The 23,250-nt window shown below is 46.8% G+C and overlaps 3 protein-coding genes across 22 annotated transcripts in view; 1 reads left to right on the forward strand and 2 right to left on the reverse strand.

The window, feature by feature from the left end:
• The window catches only part of GIT2 (GIT ArfGAP 2), a 130,871-nt gene that overhangs the window by 18,476 nt on the left and 89,145 nt on the right, over positions 1-23,250 (reverse strand). For 10 of the 18 annotated variants that reach the window (XM_071763143.1, XM_071763158.1, XM_071763156.1 and 7 more), the window contains exons 1-7: positions 6,490-6,757; positions 2,829-2,962; positions 2,484-2,596; positions 1,692-1,797; positions 1,291-1,377; positions 1,016-1,146; positions 461-555 (exon numbers count right to left, since the gene is read on the reverse strand). In XM_071763143.1, coding sequence (XP_071619244.1) covers positions 461-555; positions 1,016-1,146; positions 1,291-1,377; positions 1,692-1,797; positions 2,484-2,596; positions 2,829-2,962; positions 6,490-6,628 — 805 coding nt within the window. In that variant the 5' untranslated portion in view covers positions 6,629-6,757. Of the gene's footprint in view, positions 1-460; positions 556-1,015; positions 1,147-1,290; positions 1,378-1,691; positions 1,798-2,483; positions 2,597-2,828; positions 2,963-6,489; positions 6,758-23,250 lie in introns of those variants that run through there. The other 8 variants (XM_071763154.1, XM_071763160.1, XM_071763145.1 and 5 more) reach the window with 2 other exon arrangements.
• On the forward strand, positions 7,089-20,715 carry ANKRD13A (ankyrin repeat domain 13A). Of its 3 annotated transcripts, none has more exons than XM_071763162.1 (16): positions 7,089-7,376; positions 8,038-8,145; positions 10,457-10,589; positions 10,699-10,823; positions 11,217-11,262; positions 11,914-12,057; positions 12,486-12,681; positions 13,394-13,460; positions 14,837-14,918; positions 15,216-15,274; positions 15,562-15,698; positions 16,062-16,219; positions 16,738-16,848; positions 17,543-17,694; positions 17,951-18,015; positions 18,793-20,715. In XM_071763162.1, exons 1-16 carry the CDS (start codon positions 7,104-7,106, stop codon positions 18,989-18,991), a joined length of 2,055 nt encoding a protein of 684 aa, XP_071619263.1. In that variant the 5' UTR covers positions 7,089-7,103; the 3' UTR covers positions 18,992-20,715. The 3 variants fall into 3 exon arrangements, with proteins under 3 accessions (XP_071619263.1, XP_071619264.1, XP_071619265.1); XM_071763163.1 differs by having other exon boundaries at positions 7,286-7,357; positions 8,018-8,145; XM_071763164.1 differs by having other exon boundaries at positions 7,298-7,376; positions 8,067-8,145.
• Positions 21,658-23,011, reverse strand: C19H12orf76 (chromosome 19 C12orf76 homolog). Its single transcript, XM_071763166.1, has 2 exons — positions 22,838-23,011; positions 21,658-22,648 (listed from the first exon to the last, which is right to left on the reverse strand). The coding sequence occupies exons 1-2, from the start codon at positions 22,938-22,940 to the stop codon at positions 22,563-22,565; spliced, it is 189 nt and encodes a 62-aa protein (XP_071619267.1). The 5' UTR covers positions 22,941-23,011; the 3' UTR covers positions 21,658-22,562.

The raw sequence follows: 23,250 nt of genomic DNA on the forward strand, positions 1-23,250 counted from the left end.
GTACCTATTTAATTGCATACTCCCCTGCTTTGGCATTCCAGGGAGAAGCAGCTACTTAGAAGAGCTTCTCCAACACCTCCTGCAGACTCTTCAGCACTGACAACCTCAACATTTTCCCTGCAATTCACTCCTTGAAATTAAACAGTGCTCATCTGATCTAATGTGTAGGTTTCTCCACACTTTCTGGGGCATTCCACTTACACAACGTGTGTTTGTGGAAAAACAGAAAGAAGCCTCATTTTTAATTAAGGTATACCCAAAATCCTGCAGTTTTATCTGAACTGTAAACGTGTCATCACTCATCTTACACTTTCTTTAGCTCTTCCTGTTCCATTGATACATTGGAATATCTGAAGTGCATATAAAAAGTGTAGTGCCAGTGGCACAAACAGAATATACCATGGTTTGGACTGTCCTGTAATTACACTGAAAGATCTGATGCAGATTTTTCCCTGCTCACCTGGTTTCCTGCCACAGAGATAGAAAGCCAGCCTGTCTGTGAGCTCATACTGAATTTCCACCAGGCGCTCTGCCAGCTCGTGGTGCCCACCTTGTCTGGTTTAGAAACACACAAAGTTACACCAGTTACCCATTCTGAGACATAAAGAAATAAAAAAAATGGAATAAATAACTTCATTAATCTCTCTTGACATGAACACTGTCTGCCCTTGGGAAGCCTCAGCTTCTCCTGAGGGTGCAGCCCTGCACTGGATGCACCCAACAGTTCACTGCCACTAAAAATCCTGGTTATGCCCCCTGCTTCTGGACTCACCTGTGCAGTCCAGCCCTTTCCTACATCAACTCCCCAGTTATCCACCCTCCTGGAGTCTACTCAGCTTGCTGAACTTGCAGAAACTTTTCTCCTTATATTTTTTTCCCTGTGAGGCTGTTTCACTGGGATCCCAGCTGCTGTCTGAAGCATCCAGGAGAATACAGGCTATGACACGATGAAAACCTTATTTATATTCTTCAGAGGTCACATATGTTTCACATCACAGATGTCAGAGCCTTCTACCTTGCATAGTCAACTGGAGTTTTCCCATTGGAATCCTGTGTGCCAGGATCAGCCCCATAAACTGCCAATAATTCTGCTTGTAAAGTCTGTCCTGCCTTCGCAGCCACGTGGAGCGGGGTGTTGCCCTTCTCCTACAAGATATGAAGGAAAAGAGCTTTTAATCAACAGGTCTGAGTGGAAAACTGAAATAAAACGTGTATCAGCTGCAATCAGTACAAATATTGCTAACTGTAAGAACTGCTTGTTTAGTAAAACAATGAAAAAAGTGTTCATACAGGGTGAAAGAAGTTGGCTTGGGCTCCTAAGGAGAGTAACCGCAAACACGTCTCCAGGTTCCCTGTCCTGACACTGGAATGGAGTTGCTGGAAAAGAAGCAGAATTGTACTTAATAATCTTCATTTGTTCTTTACAGCCACACTTTTAGAAATGGCTCAGTGAGAATTCTTGGTACAACTGCTCTGTGCAAACAAACTGATGCCTCTCCACCACCCACACCTCCAGTGCCCAAACCAAAAACCAAGTGGCTCCCAGCCGAAGCCAAGCTGTGTGTGCACAGCACAGTGCTGAAAAACAGCACCAGTCCTCTCCAGACAAAAAGCAGTGACTTGAATTCAGCTTTCACTTTCTGCCACACACAAGTTGTAGCTTCTGCAGGCTGCCAGGAAAACTTACCAACCTTGCTAAGGTCTTTGGCAGTGACACTGTCATCCTCACGGCAGGGCAGGCGGTGAACAAACGCCAACATCTGATATTTTGCTCTAATGAATTCTGCTTTGTTAGGACTGTAAAGAGAAACCCAAGCAACAGGAGGGAAAGGAGATAAATATTGGTGGTTTCACAACAACACAATGCTCCAGAAAAAGGGAAACTGACAAGTGGAGACTGCAGTAGATCCTTGCACTGACTGGATGCAAAGTTAGACATGGAGACTGCCTGACTACTGCTGCTAAACACTGAAATATCTGCAGGCTCTGGGATGGAGTGGGTACTTCTGAGAAATACACACTGCAACTTATGCTGACCTAGGATCTGCACTTACTACACCTGGCTATTTACATTTGAAAATGAAGTCCCAGACTCAGTGAGAGAAATCTCTCTTTTTTTTTTTTAATTCATCAACCAAACTCAATCTCATTAGCAGCCCTCATTTAACTGAAACATAAGAATTCAAAGTCTTGTGATTCAAATACAAGTAAAGATCCTCACTATCTAAAGCTAGTGGTCAGGAATCAATAGTTCAGAGAATTCAAACAATGTGTTACCATCTTTTTGCAAAAAAAAAAATTTAAAAAATTAATCACTGGATATTTTTTAAAAACAAAAAATGAGTGAACAAATAACTAGTTTACTCTGTTCTCCTCCAGCAACAAAATATACTGAGGTTCCCATGGACACCTTGCTGCCTCTCAGTGCTGAATAAAATAATCAAACTTCTACAGAAATAAAAATTCTATGATTTTCCACTTACTGCACTTTATCCTGTGGGCTTGCTTTGCGCCTTCCACTCATAACAGAGGCAGGGTCCAGCAAGGAATGTTCCCAAATGGAGTTAGCACCATTATTATACAGTGTTTCAACCATCTGAAACCCAAACCAGACACAAACAGGCAGTAAGGAAATTCTGCTGCTATCAGCACAGCCTCACTAATGAAAACTGTGATTATTTTCAAGCCAGTTCCTGTTCTGTGGGCCAGCACCCAGGACCTGCTGGGATATCCGAGCCAGGCACATGCCTAGGAGGGTATTCTGTGGAATGCAGTAAGAAATCCTTTAGAATTGCCCATGAAGGAAGGCAGGGTTTATTCCTTTTTACCTGCAGCAGTGTTGGAGGCCATGGGGTGTGCTTGAGATGCCTGACTTGGGAGATGTGCCGGCCCAGGCTGCGGTGAACGCTGCAGCACTCGTCACAGATCAGAATCCCTCTGTTTATGGATGCCCAGCAGGGATCTGGAAAAGAATTCATTAATTACAACACAGAAAGTAACATGACCTCGTGTTTCAGAGTCTGCAAGAAGAAGCTCTGCCTTCTAAGCCCAGCTTTACTGCTCAGCCATCATATGAGCTTGTAAAGGTGGGGACAGAAAGTCCCTGGGCTGCCTGGGGATGGAGGAGGCCCAGGACAGCAAGGACACAGCTCTGGGAATCCTGGAAAAAAGCCTCATTGTTTGCAGCTTTTCCTATGAAAATACTTTCCCTTGCAAGCATAACAGGACAAATATTTTATGACTCTCTTGAAGTGCTTACTTGCCATTTAGAGGAGTCCTACGAAAACATTTCTGTTTCTGCTCTTTTAAAAAACTCATAAATCTCTATAAAGTGGTAACAGTAGTTGTGCTTTTCCTCCTGGTACTCAGTCTTTAGTCCTGGATTTCCACATTAAGTAGTAAAAACACTCTAGAGTGTCACAGTAAAAACATTAAAAAAGAAAAAAAGGAGAGGAAGATACACAGGTCTCAAGTTCAATAAAAAAATTGTCAAGCAAATTAACTACAGTTCTGATCAGATCCAAACTGAAGCCATTTATAAGCAAACCACAAGGACAGCTGAAGGAAGGTGTAGTAGTAAATAATATATCCTAGCTATGATGTAGCTCTAAACATCAGAAAGTACTAAATCAAGTAGGAATGTCATGTTAGATTTAAACTGAATATATCCACATTAAACTCAGGTCCCTCTGCTGCTCTTAGCTCCAGAAGAAACATGGAACTAAACATCCCAAGAACTCTACAGCAACTCTACAGCAAGACAGATCCTCAGCTCCTGCACATCCCAGGAGAAAGCAAAAGGATTTCAAGTTATCTCCTATATTGGAAAGTTCTTAATTTCAAACCCAGGGATGAGTTTGAGGCTAAGTGAGTGCAACACAAGCCTGGTATCTGAGAGATCTTCTGCATCCTGTCAGAATACATCTAAGCAAATGTGCATCATAAAAAAGGCTTCTCTGACCCATACAATAAATTCCCTGAGTCCCTGAGACATGAGATGTGATCAGAGTTGTGGTTTTTGAGCAGAGTTGATGTTGTGTGTGTGCTGAAGGCAAACCTGTTTGAGCCATGAGGGCTGGGAGCATCTCCTCACAGCTGATAGCTATCACAGCCCAGAGACAAATTAAAGCATTTGTTTTAGGAGAAAGAAACTAACTTAATTTAAAAAACAAATTAATAACAAGCACATAATCTTCTTGTTAATCATTCCATTGTTTTCACAACTTTAATTTCTGAGAATGACAGAATAACAAGGAGCCACATTAGCACTAGCCCAGGAGCAGTGCTGCAGATGAACAAGCCAAGGTCCTTCTTGTCACAAACAACTCACCCCTAACACATCCATACCCCAACAGGGCTCTGAGCCATCACATTTCTTCTTTCCATCACTACTCACAGGCTGCTTGGAAGCCTCACTCTAACATCAGGATTTTTGCTTTACACCCACCTCAATCCCTGACTTCACTGGAATAACGTCAGCTGCTGCTGATTTGGTCATTTCACAGTAGAAATGGGGATTTTAAATTCTTCTGAAGAAGAAAAGCTGGGGCTTTGCTTGTAATTTCAGCTTCTACACTCTGCTTAAAAGAAATCACACTGATGAAAAAGTCCACGTTTCCCATCTCAGGGGATGGGAAAGGGAGAAGGGACAGAGTGTTACATGGTCTGAAGACACAGAGAGAGAGAGAGAACTGTCAGGTGATGGAAAATTGGTATTTCAGGTTTAATTTAATGAAGTGCCTACGCTGGAATGGATTTGAATAATTTTTTTACAAGAGATCCTGCTATAGACACAATCAAAATATGCATAAGCTGACAGCAAAATCCAAGAGGGGAGAAGCTAGAAAGATCCAGTCTGTTTTCAGGAACATGGCAGTGATTCAAAACAGGAAGTGTGTGATGAAGATGAGCATGAACAGCAAACTCCTGCCTCAGAATAGGAAGTGCACCAGAAATGCACACGTAAAACCACCTCACGTGAAAGAAAACTATTTATACTTCACCAGAGAAACAAAGAGTACCAGTGAAGTTCAAGGGGTGAACACAAATTACTACAGCACCCTGCCCCAGGTCCCCAACACAGCCACACATGCAGCAGCTCCCAAGCACCCCTCTGGCAAATCCCCTCTGGTTTAAGTAAAAAGGTTTGCCTTTTTTTTTTTTTTTAATTTTTATTTAAGAAAGGATTAAGTTAAGATTTCTTTATAATATACGTATGGATAAGCCAGCAGATTTCTTCACCAAGATCAAGTAAATATCTGACAATGCTGTAATGTCAGCACGGAGCAAAACAAAGGCTGGCTTACAGGATTATCCTAATAGTGATGCTGATACACTGCAGAGTCCTGAGGAGCTTAACAAACACAAACACAATCACACAGTGTTAGCCCAGAGTCACAACATCACTGGTGTTTAAAGGAATTGATCTCCTACCTTGTGTGAGATAGGGGTGACTGTCTACATAAGCCACACAAGCTCTCTTTATTGTCAAAACAAAATCCCATGAAGAATAATTCCCTGGAGATTAATTTGGGATTTATATTATTCTATTTTTTTTAAACAGATGTCCCATTTTACAACAGCTGTTGTCCCCTCTCCCCTCATCATACCTTCTGGCCATTCAAACGTTATCTGCATTACAGAGCTTTAATTCACTGCAGTGTGTGCAGAAGTAATTACACTGGGAGCAGCACCACAGAGCACACAAAAACTATGTAACTCTGAGAAGGAAAAACACAAATAGAGTTGCTAAAAAATTAAGTTAATAAAATGGACAGCTTAAATATCAGAAAAGCAGAATGACAGGGGGCCAGAAGAGGAGATGCAACTCGCTTCCTAGAGCCAAGACTTGTTCCAGTAAGGTCCCAAACTTCTCTGCAGCCTCCACACAGAGCTGCTCACTGAACCTCTCCAGCAGACACCTCAGAACCCCTTTCCCTGGATGCCCGGGACCCCTACCCCTGGGACAAGTCCTGCACAGAACAAGCCCAGGTTCTGGTTCTGCCCTCAGACCCAGGATGTCTCCCAAGGCACCATCATCTCCATCCTCAGGAGAGGAACAGCCCAGGACACAGCCTGCCCCCTCCTCACACCTCTCAGCTCCCCGGCTTGTTGGAGCCAAGGTTTCCTCCTTCCGAACCGGACCCTTTCCAGTGACCAGAACCGGAGCGCGGCCTCTCCTCCCCGGGGCTGTCCCCTCAAGGCGGCCCCGGCCCAGCTGCGGAGGTGACAGCCGGGCCACCTGCGGGCTTTGACACCGAACCACGGCAAACGGCGTGAGGGGCTGAGCCCCCCCACCGCTCGGTACCGGGACGAAACCGCTGGGAACGCGCCCAAAGCCACCGGGCCGGGGACACCCCGGAACAGCTCCGGGAGCACCGCCCTCCCCCGGGACGCGGCTCCCCCCGCCTTTACCGGAGCCCCCGAGCCCCTCACGGCTGCCACCTCCCCGCAGCCCCCGCGGAGGGGAAGGGTGTGTGGGGAGGGGACCTTGGCTGCCGGTCTGAGGAGCGGGGGATGGGCTCTCCCGGCCGCTGAGCTGCCTTCGCCGCATCCCCGACCGCCGCCGGTGCCTACCCTGGGCGCTGCAGTCGGCGCAGACCTCGCTGCTCCTCAGGCGCTTCGCCATGGTGCGGGGCGGCGGCGGGAGCGCTGCCTTCCCGCCTCGCTAACGGGACCCCGCCGCCAGCCCCCGCCAGGCAGCCGAGCCGAGGCGGCAGCGCGCAGGCGCACGGCGGTTCCGCCCGCTCCGCCGCCCGGCGCTATTCACCAAGCTGCCTGCGCCAGCGCCCGGATGCCTTCCGCCGGCCGACGGCGGGGAGCGAGAGGCGGCCCCGCGCCGCCATGTTGGCTGCTGGCATGAGGGCGGCAGTCGGACCCAGCCGCGCCGCGACCGACATCTTTGTTGCGGGCAGGCGCCCGCACTGAGGCAGGCAGGCGGCGCTCTGCTTCAGAGAAGCGTTGCGTTTTTTGCGGGAAAGCACACAGACCTCCCGCGAGGGGCTGCGCCAGCCTGCTCGCTGCTCTCTCCCTGACAGGATCAGGTTTGTCACCGCGGGCTGGCGGAAGAGGCTTCGCCGCATCGCTCCCTGCCCTCACCCAACATGGCGGCTGCAGGGAGGGCGGGCGGGCGAAACCAACGCTCCCCGAGGGGGGTGCGGCCAGCGCTGAGCGGCGCGTCCCGCCCAGCACCACCCTGCTGCCCCCCCTCCCACAGAGGGCGATGGGGCAGCCGGCGGGAGGGACGCTCCATCCGCCCGCCCACGGGGGGGGTGCAGAGTGGGCGGGGAGCAGGCACTTCCTTTTTCCGTGGGCTCGCCGGTGGCTCCAGGCTGAGGGGGGACGAGGGGGAACCCCCCTCCTTCTTCCTCCTCGTGGTTTGTCCCAGCCGCTGCTCTGGAGAGAGGGGAGGGGAGAGCGGGGGCTGTGGGGCTGGGGGCGGCGGAGAGACCCCTCAGGAGTGGGGGGGATGAGGGCAGCAGGAGGGTCCCAGGGGTGTGTGGAGCGGCGGGTGGGGTGAGAAGAGAAGGAGACTCCCTCCCCCCCAGGAGGGTGGGGTTGGGGGGCGGCAGGAGCAGGTGAGGCCTTCAGGAGTGGGGCTGAGGGGACCCCCAGGGTGTGGGGCTGTGGGAGGGCTGAGGAGCAGGGGACCCCCAGGAGGGGGAGGCTGGGAGCGGGAGGGCTGAGGAACCTCAGGCTGGGGGGGCTGAGGGGAGCGGGAAACCCCCAGGTGTGTGGGGTCTGAGGAACCCAGGAGCTGGGGGTCCCCAGGTGTGTGGGGTCTGAGGAACCCAGGAGCTGGGGGTCCCCAGGTGTGTGGGGTCTGAGGAACCCAGGAGCTGGGGGTCCCCAGGTGTGTGGGGTTGCATGGGGCAGCCCTAAAAGCGGGGTGAGGGGTTCGTAGGGGGTTGTCCCCCCCATCCCCTGGTGTAGGAGAGAGGAGAAGGTGAAGAGCTCGGGGTTGGAGTGATCTGGGGGTCTCCAGAGCGAAGAGGAGGGGTGCAGTGAGGGTGGGCACCCTGCTTCCCTGCTCTGCAGGTGTGTGGCATGATGAGTTCCCCTGGCAGGGCCAGCACTGCCTTTCCCCTCCACGTCCTGGTCTGGAATAATGATTACAGGAGGCTGGACGAGGAGCTGCAGGACAAGGTAACCGGGACACCTGGGTAAAGGAGGGGCTGGTGGCCCTGGCAGAGCTTGTGCCATGGTTCAGGGCTGGGTGCCCTCTGCTTTGATGCCTTTTTAGTATCCTAATGGGACTGCCACGTCTTGTTTGCTGGGCTTGGGGGGATTGCTGCTCTTCTTTTGCTTCACCTATTTGTTTGTGGTTGTGGGAGTGATGTAAGAAGGCGTAGGAAGATACTTTTTGTTAGGTAAGGTATTAAATATTGACTTATCTCTACAACTGTGCTCGGAGGGAGTGCAGCTTGCAGAAGAGCTCCATAGAAAATATTAGAGTAGGCACTGAAACACGTCAGGAAGAGCAGATATGATGGATGTTAATTTTTTTTTTTCCTGTACCAGAAAAGCAATAAATACTGCTTACCTTAATGGAAAGTCAACACACAGCAAAGGTGGCTGCTGCTGCTGCTGCTGAAGATTAAACCAGCCTCCAGCTTGCTGAGGACCAGCAGTTCTTAACAGCTTTGCTGCTGGCCAAGACTGTGGGTGCAGCATTTTTATACTGCTGGAATGTTTTCAGCCTTTCTGGTGGAAGAAAAAAAAAAACAACAACAGAACAAAAATAAAAGAGGGGAAAAAAAAGAAAAAAAAAAAGGATCATTGTGTAGAGCTGAAAAATACAAAGCTGCTCCCTCTCTGGGATGGCCAAGCAAGAAATGGTAGTGATGTAAGGAGACAGCCTGAAAGGCTGGAGCAGCAAATATCTGTCATGCTGAGATGCTCTGTAAAAGCTGGGGCATTCCCTGGTGTGGAGTGCAGTTTGCAGAGGCAGAGCATATTAATTACATTATACCTGATTAATTACATTATACCTGACACCACAAGTGTATGAGCCAAAGGTCAGGTGTGCCACCACCTGACTAGTGGTTATCATCTGCAATTCTAACTAAACACCCCAATTTACTAATGCCTGCTCAGAGCATGCTCCTTGCCCTGCTCTTTAGGAGAATCTTTGGAATGCAGTTACTTTTTTTAAAATCTAACCCATGTCAATTTACTCCTTAACAAAGTCTCCAATCTCACTGGCAGTTTTTGCTGTGTATTTGTTGCTGTTTCAATAATTGCCTCACCTCTGAAAGTTTGTCACTAAACGAGGATCCTTCTGCTGCTCCTCAGCCTGAGGGGCTGCTGCTGACCCCCAAAAGTGTTCTGTGCCCCCAGGAGATGAGCAGCCTGCTCAGGTGGAATAGCTCTGCCTCCTGCTCCCTTTATCTGCTTTCCAATAGCCTCTTTTATCAAAGTGTTCCAAAGATTTGTTTCCTCCTGCTTCCTTGGGCTGAGCTTCCTGCTGCTGGAGGGGATCAGGAGACACCTCAGCTGCCCTTGGTGTGGGCAGGGTGTGTGGTTGACACTCCAGGGACAATTTTGAGACTTTTACCTCTGAGTGCAGCAGGCACTGGAGCTGCAGGAAGTGGGGAAGCAAATCAGTCAGTGTTTCACCACAGAGGTGAAAAGAGAATGCTTTAAAATGAAGCTTTCCCTGCTCTGTGTGTGATCTTTCCTGTGTAATGCTGTCAGATAACCATGTTAACTTGCATAATAACTTTCCTTTCTTATTCTGCTATTGACTTTCCCCTTTTCCTTTAGTTATAGATGCTCTTCTGTTTCAAATCTCTAAGCTAATAGTGAAAAATATGTAAGGTATGAGTATGTTGTGCTTGCATGTTTTGGGTATTTATGCCTGTGTAGTTCTTTTAATTTATTTTTTTGATCTAGTGACTTGTGTGAAATGCTTTCACCCTCCATTGTGCTGTGTGTGTCAAATGGATGCTTTGTGAAATACCATTTGCTTCTATACTTTCTACAAGCAAACTTGGTGTTGTTTGCCCTGTTACTACTTTTCTTTTCTCATTTCTCCCACCCCAGCCCCTGTTCTGTTGTACAAATATTGCACCCTCTGCTGGGCTCAGGCTGTTAACTGTGGTGCAGTGCACACAGGCTCCTGCCTGCTCCTCAGAGACCCCTTCTGAAGGGGAGATAATTACAGGAGAAGAAATGAGAAGCATCAGGAGGAGCTCAGGGGTGTCCTCCAGTGATACCAGTTCTGAGCATTTGGGTTTCATGGGCCCAGTTCTGCTTCACTCTTTATTTCAGCAGGGGAGTAAAGGCTGCACTGCACAGGGTGCACCACAGGCTGACCCCTGGGAGCACCTAGGGAATATTGACTCCTGGATTACTGCTGCCAAGCCTTGTTTAATTAAACCCTTCCCAGGGTGCTGTGGGCAGCAGTGTTTGCCAGGGCAGCTTCAGCAGGGTTGTTCTCTTGGGTGCTCAACAGGATGTGGATCAACGGGATCCCCGAGGCAGGACCCTGCTGCACCTTGCTGTCTCCTTGGGTTATCTGGAATCTGCCAAGGTCCTCCTCCAGCACAAGGCAGATGTGACAAAAGAGAATGCCCAGGGATGGACAGGTAAGGATAACTTGGAAGCTGTGTGTTGTTTTCCAGTTGCAGGTGTTGTGTTTGGGCTGTGTGTTGCACTGGGAGGGCAGACAGGAACTTGTGCCTGGGTTTCTTGCAGTGTTACACGAGGCTGTCAGTACAGGAGACCCAGAGATGGTCCAAATGATCCTGCAGCATCGGGACTACCAGCAGGCCTCCATGACCCTTGGGGGAGTTCCTGAATTGCTCCAAAAGATTAATGAGGTAATTATTGAGTTCAGACCTCTTGCTCTAGACTGCAACTCTCGTTAGAGGGGTTCAAGCTCAGTAAACTGGAATCAGCTGGGCAGTCGTGTTCTTTGTGTCAACTTCTGTGCCCCACAGTCCTGTGGGAGGTGGAGGCTTTTCCCTCAACTTCCCTTTGAAATCCTTACTCATGAACTCCAACATTAGAGGCTGGGCTGTGAAGGTGTTAATAAAATCATCAATGGATGGGCCTTGGTTTTTGTTTGCTAGTTTCATTTTTAGAATGCTAATTTGTCATATCTGAAGTTCTTTTTTGTTCTCCTTTATCTAAAATGTTCCTGAGCAATGCTGTACTGAGCATTAGGTTAAAACTGCTTCATGAAGTATTCATAAAGTATTTTCCTTTTCCAGACTCCTGACTTTTATGTGGAAATGAAATGGGAGTTCACCAGCTGGGGTAGGAATCTTGATTGTTGTTACCTCCTCTGAGCTGCAGACATAGATTTGCTTATGTACAAATGCCAGATTTGCAGAGAAATATCAACTCTCCACAATACCTTTTCACCTCTGAAAAACCTCTTGTGTTTTTGTTGCACGATTATTCTTTGTTTCCTGTTTATTTGGTTGGTTTGCTTGGTTTTTTTTGTTGGTCAGGTTTTTTTTTAATGGAGACTTCAGTCATTTTAGAATTGCTGAAGACTTTTCTGGGGCTTTGTGTGCTGACTTCTGGCTATCAATTATTAAGACAGTGATAGATGTCTCATATGCAGCTGCACAGGCTACTTGGGAGTTATCTGCTCTTCTCTTAAAGGAGTCAGCACTGGGCTTCTAACTTAATTTGCCAAACAGCTAAACTGCTAGGGGTTTATGGCATTTCATGTCTTTTAGCCTGAATTAATGTCTTTTCCTTTTCATGTCCATCTTTAATTTAAAGTTGGTGGATTTTATGCCGAAGCTGATTGTTCCTAAAACTAAAGAGGATCAGCATCTCACCTCCTCTGGAATTATGAGCAATCCTTTAGCAGGGATATAGCTTCTGCTTGAGCTCAGGCTTCCCGTGGGCTTCGTCTCCTGAATATTTTGTATTTTTTCTCCTTTTCCTTCCTAGTCCCCCTGGTTTCCAGAGTCTGTCCAAGCGACGTCTGCCGCATCTGGAAAAGTGGTGCCAAGCTGCGTGTGGACATCACCCTGCTGGGCTTTGAGAACATGAGCTGGGAGAGAGGAAGGAGAAGCTTGATTTTCAAGGGGGAAGGTAAATATTTTAGGATGTCTCCACCACTGATCACCAAATACTTTCTCAGTCCTGAAGAAAAGCCCCAGTGTTGCTCAAAAGGACCTGTTGAGCCTGAGCACTGAGTTCTAAAAAGTTCTATCCACATATTCTGTGAGTGATTCTCTGTAGAGATCCTGGTTTGTGGTTTAACATAATGGCTTAATGTCTTTCCTCTCAGCAAATCTGAAGTCAAAACTTGGTAATGAAAATTTTTACCTCAGTCTTTTACTTACTTTTTCCTACCTGCTAAATAAAAAATAGTTTTAGGTATTACTCCAAGTTTGATCTCAGCTGAGTGCAAAATACTTTGATTCAGCACCTGCCCTGCCCTGATCCACAGGGTGTTGTGTTTCACTCTGAAACACTCTTGCTAAGGTTTTTAGATTGAGATTTCCCATTTCCCCCAGATACTGGAGGCTGGGCAGAACTGATTGAGATCAATCACGACGAGAAGTTTGTCACAACAGAACGTTTTGAGCTTTCCCAGCACATGGAGCATTTGACCCTGGAGTCTATGACACCCAAAAGGAAAGATGTGGAAAGACGCCTTACTTCCCCAATTATTAACACGTGCCTTGATACCAAAAATATTGCTTTTGAAAGGTAAGACACAGAGTTTCTCATGAAAGCTTCTAGGGCTAGGTCTGAAATGACTTTAGACTTCACGTTCCATTTGATAAATTTGGCTCCATCAGCTTGGGACTGGTGCTTGGCAAAATGTCCCCAGTTGAAAGAACTTGGATTTGCAGGAAGCTTCTGGTTGAGCACTAATTAGAGCAGTGTTAATGTCTCATTACAAGTTTGCATTTCACCCAAATCCATGTGGGGAGTGCTGAAAGTATTGGACAAGAGCTTGCAGCTCAGTGGGTCTGATCTCACAGAAATACTTTAAATAAAAATACCTGTATATTGTTTCTTTCCACAAACACACATTTGTCCTCCTTGTTTCTGACACTGTTTATCCAAGTGTGTCTCAGTGTAGTACAAACAATCCTTTTTATGAAGATCCTTTTGGAGTCAGACAACATAATTCAGCAAGTTCTTGGGCTGTCCTCCTCTGTGGCTCAGGGATCCACATCTTCATCTAAAATCTCTGAGCCTTTCCACCTTGGCTGTGGGCTGGATAAGTTCATAAACCCCTGCAGGACTGCCCAGCCCTCTTGTGGGATGTGTGTGAGGACAGGTAGACCTGTGCTTTTGTCTGGGGTTAATAACCAAATAACCTATGCAATGTTTAAAATCAATTTTGGGCAAAAATGGACTGGGGATTGTGTAGAAATGCAACTTTATAGACACTTTGTCCACTTTTTGTCAGGTCCACTTCTGGATTCTGGGTATGGAGGACAGAAAAAGCAGAAGGTGTAAATGGTTACGAAGCAAAGGTAAAGCCCATCCTGGATAATTAATAGCTAACTGAAGTCTGATATTGTCATGCCTTTATTTCCTGAATACTTTGGGTCCTAAACTTCCCATTAAGAGCTTTATTGTCTTGCCAGCAGGAGTGAGGAACTGCCAAGCTTGTTGGAGGGATGGTGCCTGAATGCAGGACTGGCAGGAAGGGCTTTAGGGGAGGAGTAAGATCAAAGCATTTCAGGACAAGAGGGGCAAAAGATTTAGCATAACTGCTAGAGTTCCCATCCCAAAGCTGGAGTTGAGCTAATCCTTGAATATTGTCATTCTTTCACTCCTCAAAAATCAAGGAACTGACTGGTTGAGTGCCTGGAGCATTTTCTGTGAGCAGTATTGCAAGGAAGTAACAGCCTCCTGCTGCCATGAGTTGCCTCAGGAATTCACATAATAAAAGGCTGCTGGTACATGAAAGACCCTGAGCATGCTCATGAGTCATACAGGTGCTTGGGTTTGTTCCATGTGACACTTTTTGTCTTCCATTTTACTTCAGTGAAACATTTTTGAAGACAGTTTTACAGCCTGACTGGTTTAGGTATTTCAGAATCACAAGAATTAACAACCTTGAATCATAGGTTTCTGTTTCCCCCAGGTTTTGGAATATAAGTGTTGTAGTTTCACTTCCCTGAAGAGTAAATGCTGAATTGCTTGTAGATCCACATTTATGTGAAGGTTGTTCTTGAAAGGCTGCAGGAGTGTTCAGGTGGAAGTTGGGGTTCACTGGTGTTCCTGCAGAAGTCAAAGATCACTGAATTTCATTTTTAAGCTCTGTTTAGAAACTGTGTTTATCTGACTTTCCTTCTCTGTCCTTACAATCCCTGTCCAGGTGGGGATTCTTTCCAGCAAGCTTGGCATTGCCTCTCTGGTTTCCAGGTTGGTTTAGTCAGGTACAAAAGGAGATTTAAAAGTGTAAATCTGCTTTCCAGGAGCTCGGTTGGAAGGAGGGTGATCTCTGTTGCCATCCAAGTCAATTACCAAGTTCCTGTGCTGTTCCTTGGGCACAGGATGCTTGTGAGATTAATACTGGCTGGTGGGTGATTTGCAGGGTTTCTGATTTTATCAGTTTGCCCAGCAGGTGGCACGGAGGAGCCTCAGGAGAGGTCAGGAACAGCTTATGTAGGATTTCCATTGTACCAAAGCAAACAGAAAAACCAAAATGCAGCATTTGCTGTTGATCACCAGTATGTTAAAGGTTAAGTTCTTTATCAATGAGAGGCAGAAGCAGCCTGCTTCAGTTTGTCTTTAGATTTGTGTACACAGTGTTTGGACAGAGAACTTTTTTTGTTGTTTGTTTCACCTGGGAAGCTTTTTGTCCTTTGACTTTTTTTTTTTTTAATTTTTTTTTTTTAAGGTATACATGGCAAACAATGTGAATGTGGTCACAAGAATCCGAACAGAACATCTGACAGAAGAGGAGAAGAAAAGATATAAAGGTAGTTTTCCTATGGGATAGAATCTTTTGGCTCTGTGCAGTGGCAGAACTGGGTGCATGGACAAGGGAAATACTTTTGTTGACATTGTCCTGCTCTATTTACACAAACTGTGTCTGAAGTAGCTCATTACTTGACTGCTAACCTGTAAATGAAACAGGATTTATCCTAGGTGTATGTAGAACAGATTATTTCACTTGGAATTAGAAGTCTTTCTTGTTAGTATGATGTGGAGAGAAATTTCACTGTGAATTAATAGTAATAGATTTTTTGGTTTTTTTCTCCTCCTTTTATCTGAAGCTGACAGGAACCCCCTGGAATCATTTCTGGGTACAGTGGAGCATGAGTATGGTGCTCAGGTGAGTGAATAAAGGACTGGGAGCCCAGAAATGCTGTAGCTTGTGTCTGTGTCTTTCTAGCATTAAAGTAGCTAAATAAGTTTTTCTGTCTCTGAAATGCTTTGAGATTTTTACCCTCATAGAAAACAAGCTACACTTGTGTGCTTGTGCATCTGTGGCTTTGTGTCACTAAATTAAAGAATGAGTTATTTCACATGAGGTAACTTAGAAGTTTCTTATAGTAGCCACTGTCTGTTCTGTACTTTTGTGGGGTTTTTCTTTTTTTTCCCCTCTCTTTTTCCTTACAGAGTACAACCAAGACAACAGAGTATGCAGCAAGCAACAATCCTACTGCTATTACTCTGGAGGAGTACTTTGACCCAGAATTTGATTTGAAAGGTAGAGACATAGGAAGACCAAAAGAAGTCACCATTCGAACACAGAAGTGAGAAATAAGATTTTAACTATTTTTAGTTTGTCTCTGCTTCACCTAATCTCTGGAAATCACTTTCAGGAATATCCAGTGTAGTTTTCCCCCAGTTTTCAAAATTAAACAAAAAGGGAGATCTTGAAGTATTCAGCTCTAGTCTGATTCTTTTTCTAGTAAGTTGAAGAAAAGATTTGGGCTAATGCTGTGACTCCTCAGGAGCCTCCAGTGTTTTGCCTTTGGTCTGACCAGGTTCTTTTGGAGCAGTAACTGTTGTGACTCTTTGAAATGTGTAGAGCAGGTGACAATGCTGTGTATTTTGCTTGGTATCTGTTCCTAAACTGTAAACTTAGGATGTTTTCATGCAACTTTCTCTGTAAGATTTAAAGCCAGCCTGTGGATGAGTGAAGAGTTCCCCTTGTCTCTGATGGAACAAGTGACCCCAATCATTGATCTGATGGCCAGAACCAGTGCACACTTTGCCAGGCTTAGGGATTTCATCACTCTGGAATTTCCACCAGGATTTCCTGTCAAAATTGGTAATTAGCAATTTTTATTGTAGCATCTTCTTGATTTCCATTCTCTCTAATGCTTGTGCTGCTTGTATTTACAAAACCAAAAATATTTACAACATGTTAGTTTGGGGCTCCTCATCTCACTAGAACTGAGAGCCCAGTGAATGCTGTCTGGTACCTCTGGGGTCATTCAGTCCAAATTCTGAGTTAGTAGCACAGAAGTTTAAGACCCTGTCATTTCAGTAAGAATGAGCTGTTGCTAAGCCCCTTTCCTCTGAGCTTCAGTACCTTAAATTTGGTAAATCTTATTATAAATAAAAAAAAAAAAAGAGAGCATGAGCATGACTAAGGATAACTTCTTGGTGAAGTGAGTCACTGCACACTGTCACTGTGGAGCTACTCAATAAACATGGAAGGGGTTGGTGTAGGTGTGGGGGTCAATGAGAGAGTTCTCCTGACAGAAATCCTGTATCCTGTCTTACAGAAATCCCTTTGTTTTATCCTCCCTTACAGAAATCCCTTTGTTTTATCCTCCCTTACAGAAATCCCTTTGTTTCACGTGCTGAATGCCCGAATTACATTTGAAAATGTCAATGGCTGCAGGACAGCTGACAAAACATCACAGATGGCTGGAGGGGCACAGGATGATTCAGGTAAGGAGTGGAAAGGTGCAGCCCTCACATCTTCCTACATTCCTGCCAGTGGATTGCACAGAGCAGAGAGAAGGAAACATTTGGAGGTGAGAGGAAGCTGCAGTGCATCACAGCTGATCTGAGAGTGTGGTACTGATCATCCTGCCCCGTTCTGCCCCTCCCTCATCTGTCAGACTGCATCAGCTGAGCTCTAGCAAGCTGCCCCAAGTATTCTGAGGTTTAAATTCTGATGTTAGCTACTGCTATGGGGACTGGAATAACAAGTTGCTGCCAGCAACAGCTCAGCCTGTGTGCTCATCCAGAAGAGAGCAGATTATGTTCAGGTAGGATGCTCATGACTGCACATACCCAGGGATGCTCTGTCCTGGGAGCTGTTGCAGACCTCTTTGTTAGGAATTGTGGCATTTACCTGTGGCAGCCTTTTTTTTTTTTCTTTTTTTTATGGTTTTGTCAGAGTTCAGCTGCTCTCCTGCACACTGGATTTATTTGTATGGCTTGGTAGCATCTTAGAGACTGCATTCTGTCTTGCTGCTCTGCTTGTTTACCACAGAAGTCTTTCAAAGCCTGTTGGTGTATTTAGCCAGGTGGTTTGTCTGAACTTCTGGAGTTAATCATGCCTAAACATCAGGATATTTGAAGTCACACCTTAAAAACTATACTGTGCTGTGTTTCTAACTACATTTGGCTTCTGCAGGTGCCAGTTTTGAGGTTGATCAGTCAGTGTTTGAAATCCCCAAGTCTTACCACGTCCAGGATGATGGCAGAAACATCCACGTGCAGGATGAAGATAACGAGATCATGCAGTTTGCTATTCAGCAGAGTTTGCTGGAATCTGGTGGAAATAAAGTGAGTGTGCTGGAATCTGTGCAGTGCAAGCTGGGAGCTTTGGCAAGGGCTGGGCAGCAATAGCTGCATCTCTGAAATAAATCAACGTAGGACCTGTTTTCTTAAGATAGAAATTCTTCTGAATTTTTCTCAGAAGAGAAAAATCCAGTAATGTATCTCAAAGAGGGAACAAGATTTATGAGTTGCTGTTTGTTTGGTGAGGTGCACTGCAGCTCTGTAAACTGCTGTGGAACTGTCTGTCTTTCCCTGTTTCTAGGATATGGGGGTGCATTCCAATGGAGCAGCTGCATATTCCCAGGACTTCAATATACAATATCAGAGGTAATTAATTATTCTTCATGTCAAGCCTTGCAGTGACAGAGCAAAAATATTTCCAACAGTAGTTGCAGATTTTTGGTGTATGTAGGCAGCTGATGTACAGAACTCAAAGTTTCTTTTTCTTGTGCTGCTTTTAACTTTTACTTTTCCAAGAGGCAGGGACTCCAGACTGGGCCTCCCTGGTTCATATAGTCCAGCTCAGCTGTGGGACTGGTCTGTGCACATAACTGATTCTTTTTTTTACCCAATAAATAAACCCAGTTCCTTCTATTCTGCTTTTACAACTGTGAATTTGGTCCCTCTGGGCTGAAGGTTTGTTTATTAAGATGCTGCAGACTTCAGGGTAGCTCTTCTTGCTTCTCAAATCGTTAGGTAACCCTCTAAAACTCAGCAACATGGAATTAAAGGACCCTTGGGAATATCCTCTTGGATCTGTGGGGCCTTCCTTCAGCTCAGTGCCAAGAAATCTTTGTGCAGAGGGGGACCTGCATCCTCCTGGCTCTGCCCCACACAGGGAAATGGTGTGAGAATGCTTTTAGAAGCACGTGGAAAATGTAACTGTCCATATGTATGAAAGATTGTGAGGAACCTTCAAAGAACAGCTTTTTGGGGGGAATTCTGTGGGTGTTAGAACAACCCCTCTCTCCTGAACACTGCTTCCTGCCCTCTGGGGAGAGATTCCCAGGCTGACACTCAGAAAGCAGTGCTAGGAAGGAGCAGTGCAGGGAATGCAGGTGGATCCTGTCACTCTCACTTCCTGAAGCTCTCTTTCTCCCTCAGGGCACTGCAGGAGAGCTTTCTAACAAGCTCAGGCAGCTCACCCTGCAGCACCCTTAGAGAACCTTCCAGTTTTGAGAAGGATTTGCAGCTGGCCATGGAGCTGTCTGTCCGGGAGCAGGAGGAGCGGGAGAAGCAGCGGCGGGCAGAGGAAGATGCAGAGCTTCAGCAAGTTCTGCAGCTTTCCCTGGTGGAAAAATAACTCCTCAGCCACCTCCTGAAAGAAGGATGACCCAATCTGCATCAAACTGAAGGCTTTCAGAGCTGTCAGTCTCAAGACCACTCCTGGATTGCTTAAGTAAACATTTCGCCTGCCTTCTAAGTTGGCACCAGAAGCTCCAGAAAGCTGATTTATTTTTGTTTGAGGAGGTTTCAGATCATGGGACTCTGCATTTGGCTCCCCAGCCACACAGTCTTAGCTTGGAAGGGTTAGTTTTTACCTAAGTGTATTTATTGAAGAGCAGATAGGAATTCTGCTTTGCATCAGGATATGGGATTGCAGTAAAGCTTGGAAACCTGATTTATGGGGAGGGGAGCTGCATTGCTTACCAAAGAAATACACATCTGCTTCATCATTTCTGAATAATTCAAAGGCATTGTCTGTTCCTTCCAGATATTAGATGGAAGGGTATCTATATGCACATAGCCCCATTCACAGCCTAGTTCTTCATGCTGACAGGTGCTTTCTGTTAGTTTTGCTTATATGTTATTGTCTCTTTTCTCTAGCTACTGAGATTTTATCACATGCTCCTGCTCAAGAGGGATAATTTTATACTTGAACAGCTAATCCAAGCTCAAGATTAAACCTAATGCTTTCTGAAAAAGGACAAAACAAGTAGCCAGTAAAATTTTAGCTCCTAAAATGGGACCATCTGTCCAGTACAACAGCAGTTTCTGCAGTGATTCCAAACCAGCTAGTTCCCAGAGTCTGAGGGCAGCAAGAAATGCAGTGGCAGATACAGGTGCTTCTTGAGATCACTGGGTGTGTGTGCATGAGTGTGTTCCTGTTGTGTGGGTGCTAAATTAAAACAGGAAACAAGATTCAGGTGGGATTTTATTGTATACATATTGGAAGATAAGTTTTAATTCTGCTATCTGAAAGGGAAACGTGTGTTGCTTTTTAAAGTTCAAGTGCTCATCCTTCATGTGAATACATATATTTTTTTATCTGAATATTTTTATTGATTTTAAAACAAGCCAGTAGGACTACACTCATTTAAAAAAATGGTATGGTAGGAATTCACAAGTATGTTTTAACCAGCTTTCCTCAGGTCTTTTCATCATACAGTATATTTGTAGCTGTTTTATCTGCACTTCTGTCAGCATTTACAGTATTTACACTGTGACTCTCAAGTGCACTCCACGAGTACACAATGTACATCCACAGGAAAGCCTTACAGTAGCTAAATGTGAGCAATATTCCTTGTTCTGGCTGGCAGAAGGGTGCAGAACCAATGGTACACACAGTCTGATCTTGCTGACTTAATCCTGCACTTGTTCCTTGGGCAAAACAGGGTGGTTCTGTGTGACCAGCTATTAACCAGGATGAAATCCCTATAAACTGGACTTGGTCATAACCAGTGAAATGGTTGGTAGCTGGGAACCCTCTTTTAAACCAATAATCCATTGTTTTACATAGCAAATGATTAAAATTCCTTCAGTGTACACTAAAACTGGTCTGGCCTCACCCTTGTTGTTAAGTGATGGAGTTTGCAGCCCTGAGGTGGTGTGGGCAGGGATGTCCTGCAGGGGGGCAGGGGGCTCTGCTGGGATTGCATCTTCCTTTGAAAAGGGAATTACTGTGACTTTCACAGCTGCAAAAAAGGGACTAAACCCAGCACTGAGCTCTTGAGGAAGTTGTGAGATAAAACTGTGTTGGTTTTTTTTCCTGCAGTGGAAATAAAGAGTGCTGTTGCCTTTCTTAAACCCTCTGGCTGGGACATTGCTTTGTTTCTGTTAAGCATTTCAAGGGTTACAAGGGGAAATACTTTTTTTTTCCAAGTAGATTTATTCTCTGTTTTTTATGCTGTAAACTGAAGAATATGGAGCTATCTCAGTTCAAGTTTTGTTATGCTGCTGCTTGGAAAAAAAAACCCATTTTTTCCTGTGATATTGGCATCACTCCCTCTGAACTAGAAGGCTTTGCTTCTCCACAATGGGTGCTGCTTGACTTAAACCTGAGCTTCCATCTCACAACAATAATTCAGGCACTGCTGGAGATCCTTCTGATGCAGCTCTGGCTGATTTCTGGCTCAGTTTCTGTAGCAGCCTCACCTGGCAATGCCTGTTGGTAACTGCTCTACCTTTGCAGGACAAGCTTTCACCTCCAGGTTACTGTTTATAGCTCTTGCTAACAAACATCCAAACATTTCCTTGCAAAGGGTGGAGAAGTGGGAGGTGATGAGGCTGGGGAGGGGACTGCTCATCCCTTGGCACAGCTGCTGGGTTAATAGCAAACAGAACATTTCATGAATAAAGAAAAGGTTGTTTACTGAGCTTTTTATTTGTACAAAGAGACAAAGCAGGGAGTGAAGAATGAATGCAAACAGGAATGCTGCTCCCAGGGACTCAGAGCTGTAGCTGCAAGAAGCTCCATCATCCACCCCCCAACAGCACACAGCTACGGGCCAAGTTTTACAGCAGATGAAGGACTGAGAAAAATCAGTGATACAGGACTTGGTGAGCAAAAAAAAAAAGGAACAAAAAAAAATAGATCAGAAAGCAACAGAACAAGTGTTACCTTGCCTCCTCACTAGATCTGCTCTGGGTCAGCTTCTACTGTCACTGCATGAACAGCAGCAAAGAAAATCCCTGGTTGCAACATGAGGGATCAGTGCCCATTGAAACAAACTGAACAGAAACCATCAGCACAATTCCTCTGGAAGTTTTAATATCCTAAATAAAATACCAGCCAAAATACCCCGATGTTAAACACCAAATACTCAATAAGCAAAATCCAGTTACTACTCACAGCAGTGCAAAACAAAATAGCAGCATTCACATGTAAGGGGGAGTTCAGTGTAAACACTTGAATTTATTACTGAAAATGCTCAGAACAGCTCTGGCTGGAGCTCCAAGGCTGGAGCAGCTGCCTGGCTTGCAGCCTTCTGGAGGCTCCAGTGTCCAGGAGGGACCTGCTCAGGAGCACAAATCCACCTGCAAGGAGATGGTGCTCAGCATGAGCTGGAACCCCTCACCCCAGTCCGGAAGGGGCTCAGCGTGGCTGCTGCTGGATATTTAGCCAAGAATTAAAGCAAACGAGGCTGGGAATGAGAATCCTGTCCCTGCACAGCCACACACACCCTGCTCCTGCTTCAGCAGCCCTGCCCACAGCAGCTTTTGCCTCTGGATTATTTTTGGAGCCCGTGCTGCAAGCCCTCAAGGCTCAGCCCTCAAGAGAGGGATTTCCTCAGAAAGTAAAAAACACCGAGTGCAGCCACGCTGCTCTGCCCAGGTTCCCTGCCAGCTCGGGATGCTCTCAGCACAGCTCGGGGGAAGCTGCGGGGGAGCTGAGCCTGCCCAAGCCCACCCGCATCAGGAGCCAGTTCCAGGAGGGCTGGGGTGCGATTCCCAGCACCCGGCTACGCTGTCACGAGAAGCGATGTCGCGATGGAGCCACGCGATGCTGCCGAGGCGAGGGACCGGCGATGCTGCGGGGGTCACGGGCCGGTGATGCAGCGCACCCGCGACATCGCGACATCCCGACAGCCCTTGTCGCTGGCAGGAGAGGTGACGGGAGAACCGGGCGACCCTGGCATTGTTTCCCCAGGCCGCTACCGCCGGCGGAGCGGTTTGTAGACGCAGATGGCCATGAGGATGATGGCGAGCAGCAGGGCGCTGAGGATGCTGCCCAGCAGCACTGCGGGAGGACGGAGGGTTAGGATCTCAATGCACACCTCCCCGCCCCGGGCATCCCCCAAAATTAGCTTAATGAACACCAACAACACCAACACCAACAACAACAAAAAAACAAAACAAACAACAAAAAAAAACAAACAAACAAAAAAAAAACCCCTGTGCAACCCACCCCTTCCCGCCCGCTCCTTACCCGGGTTCTGTTTCTGCAGCACGGCGTAGGGCCGGCTGCGCTCGCCCGGGGCCAGCAGAGCCAGCAGGGCCAGTGCCCAGCCCCGAACCACCTCCAGCCCCATCGCCGTGCCCCGCACCCAGCCCCAGGGACCGGGCGGTACCGGCCTTTGTGTCCCGGCCCGGCCCTTCCTCTTCCTGCCGCCCCGCCCCGGGGACGTCCCGCCCCGACGGGCCCGGAACCGCCTTCCGGGGCATCGGCACCGGCTTTCCGGGGGCACCGGAGGGAGCTGAGCGGCACCGGCACCGGCACCGGCACCGGCACCGGCACCGGCACGGGCTGTGCTCTTCCCTCCGCGTCGCGCCGTCCTCCGGGAGAGCCGCGGATGCTCCCGCACAGCCCTGTGCATCCCCCCCGGCCCAATGACCCTCCCG

Source organism: Heliangelus exortis, chromosome 19, assembly GCF_036169615.1.
Source record: "Heliangelus exortis chromosome 19, bHelExo1.hap1, whole genome shotgun sequence".
Classification (NCBI taxonomy): domain Eukaryota; kingdom Metazoa; phylum Chordata; class Aves; order Apodiformes; family Trochilidae; genus Heliangelus; species Heliangelus exortis.

Bases quoted from the DNA above. Each gene is read 5' to 3' on its own strand.
- ANKRD13A (XM_071763162.1), top strand. From the start codon at position 7,104: ATGGCGGCTGCAGGGAGGGCGGGCGGGCGAAACCAACGCTCCCCGAGG. The intron at 7,377-8,037 runs GTTTGTCCCAGC...CCTGCTCTGCAG, and splicing joins CCTCCTTCTTCCTCCTCGTG to GTGTGTGGCATGATGAGTTC. The intron at 17,695-17,950 runs GTGAGTGTGCTG...CCCTGTTTCTAG, and splicing joins TGGAATCTGGTGGAAATAAA to GATATGGGGGTGCATTCCAA.
- C19H12orf76 (XM_071763166.1), bottom strand. From the start codon at position 22,940: ATGGGGCTGGAGGTGGTTCGGGGCTGGGCACTGGCCCTGCTGGCTCTG. The intron at 22,649-22,837 runs GTAAGGAGCGGG...GTCCTCCCGCAG, and splicing joins GCTGCAGAAACAGAACCCGG to TGCTGCTGGGCAGCATCCTC.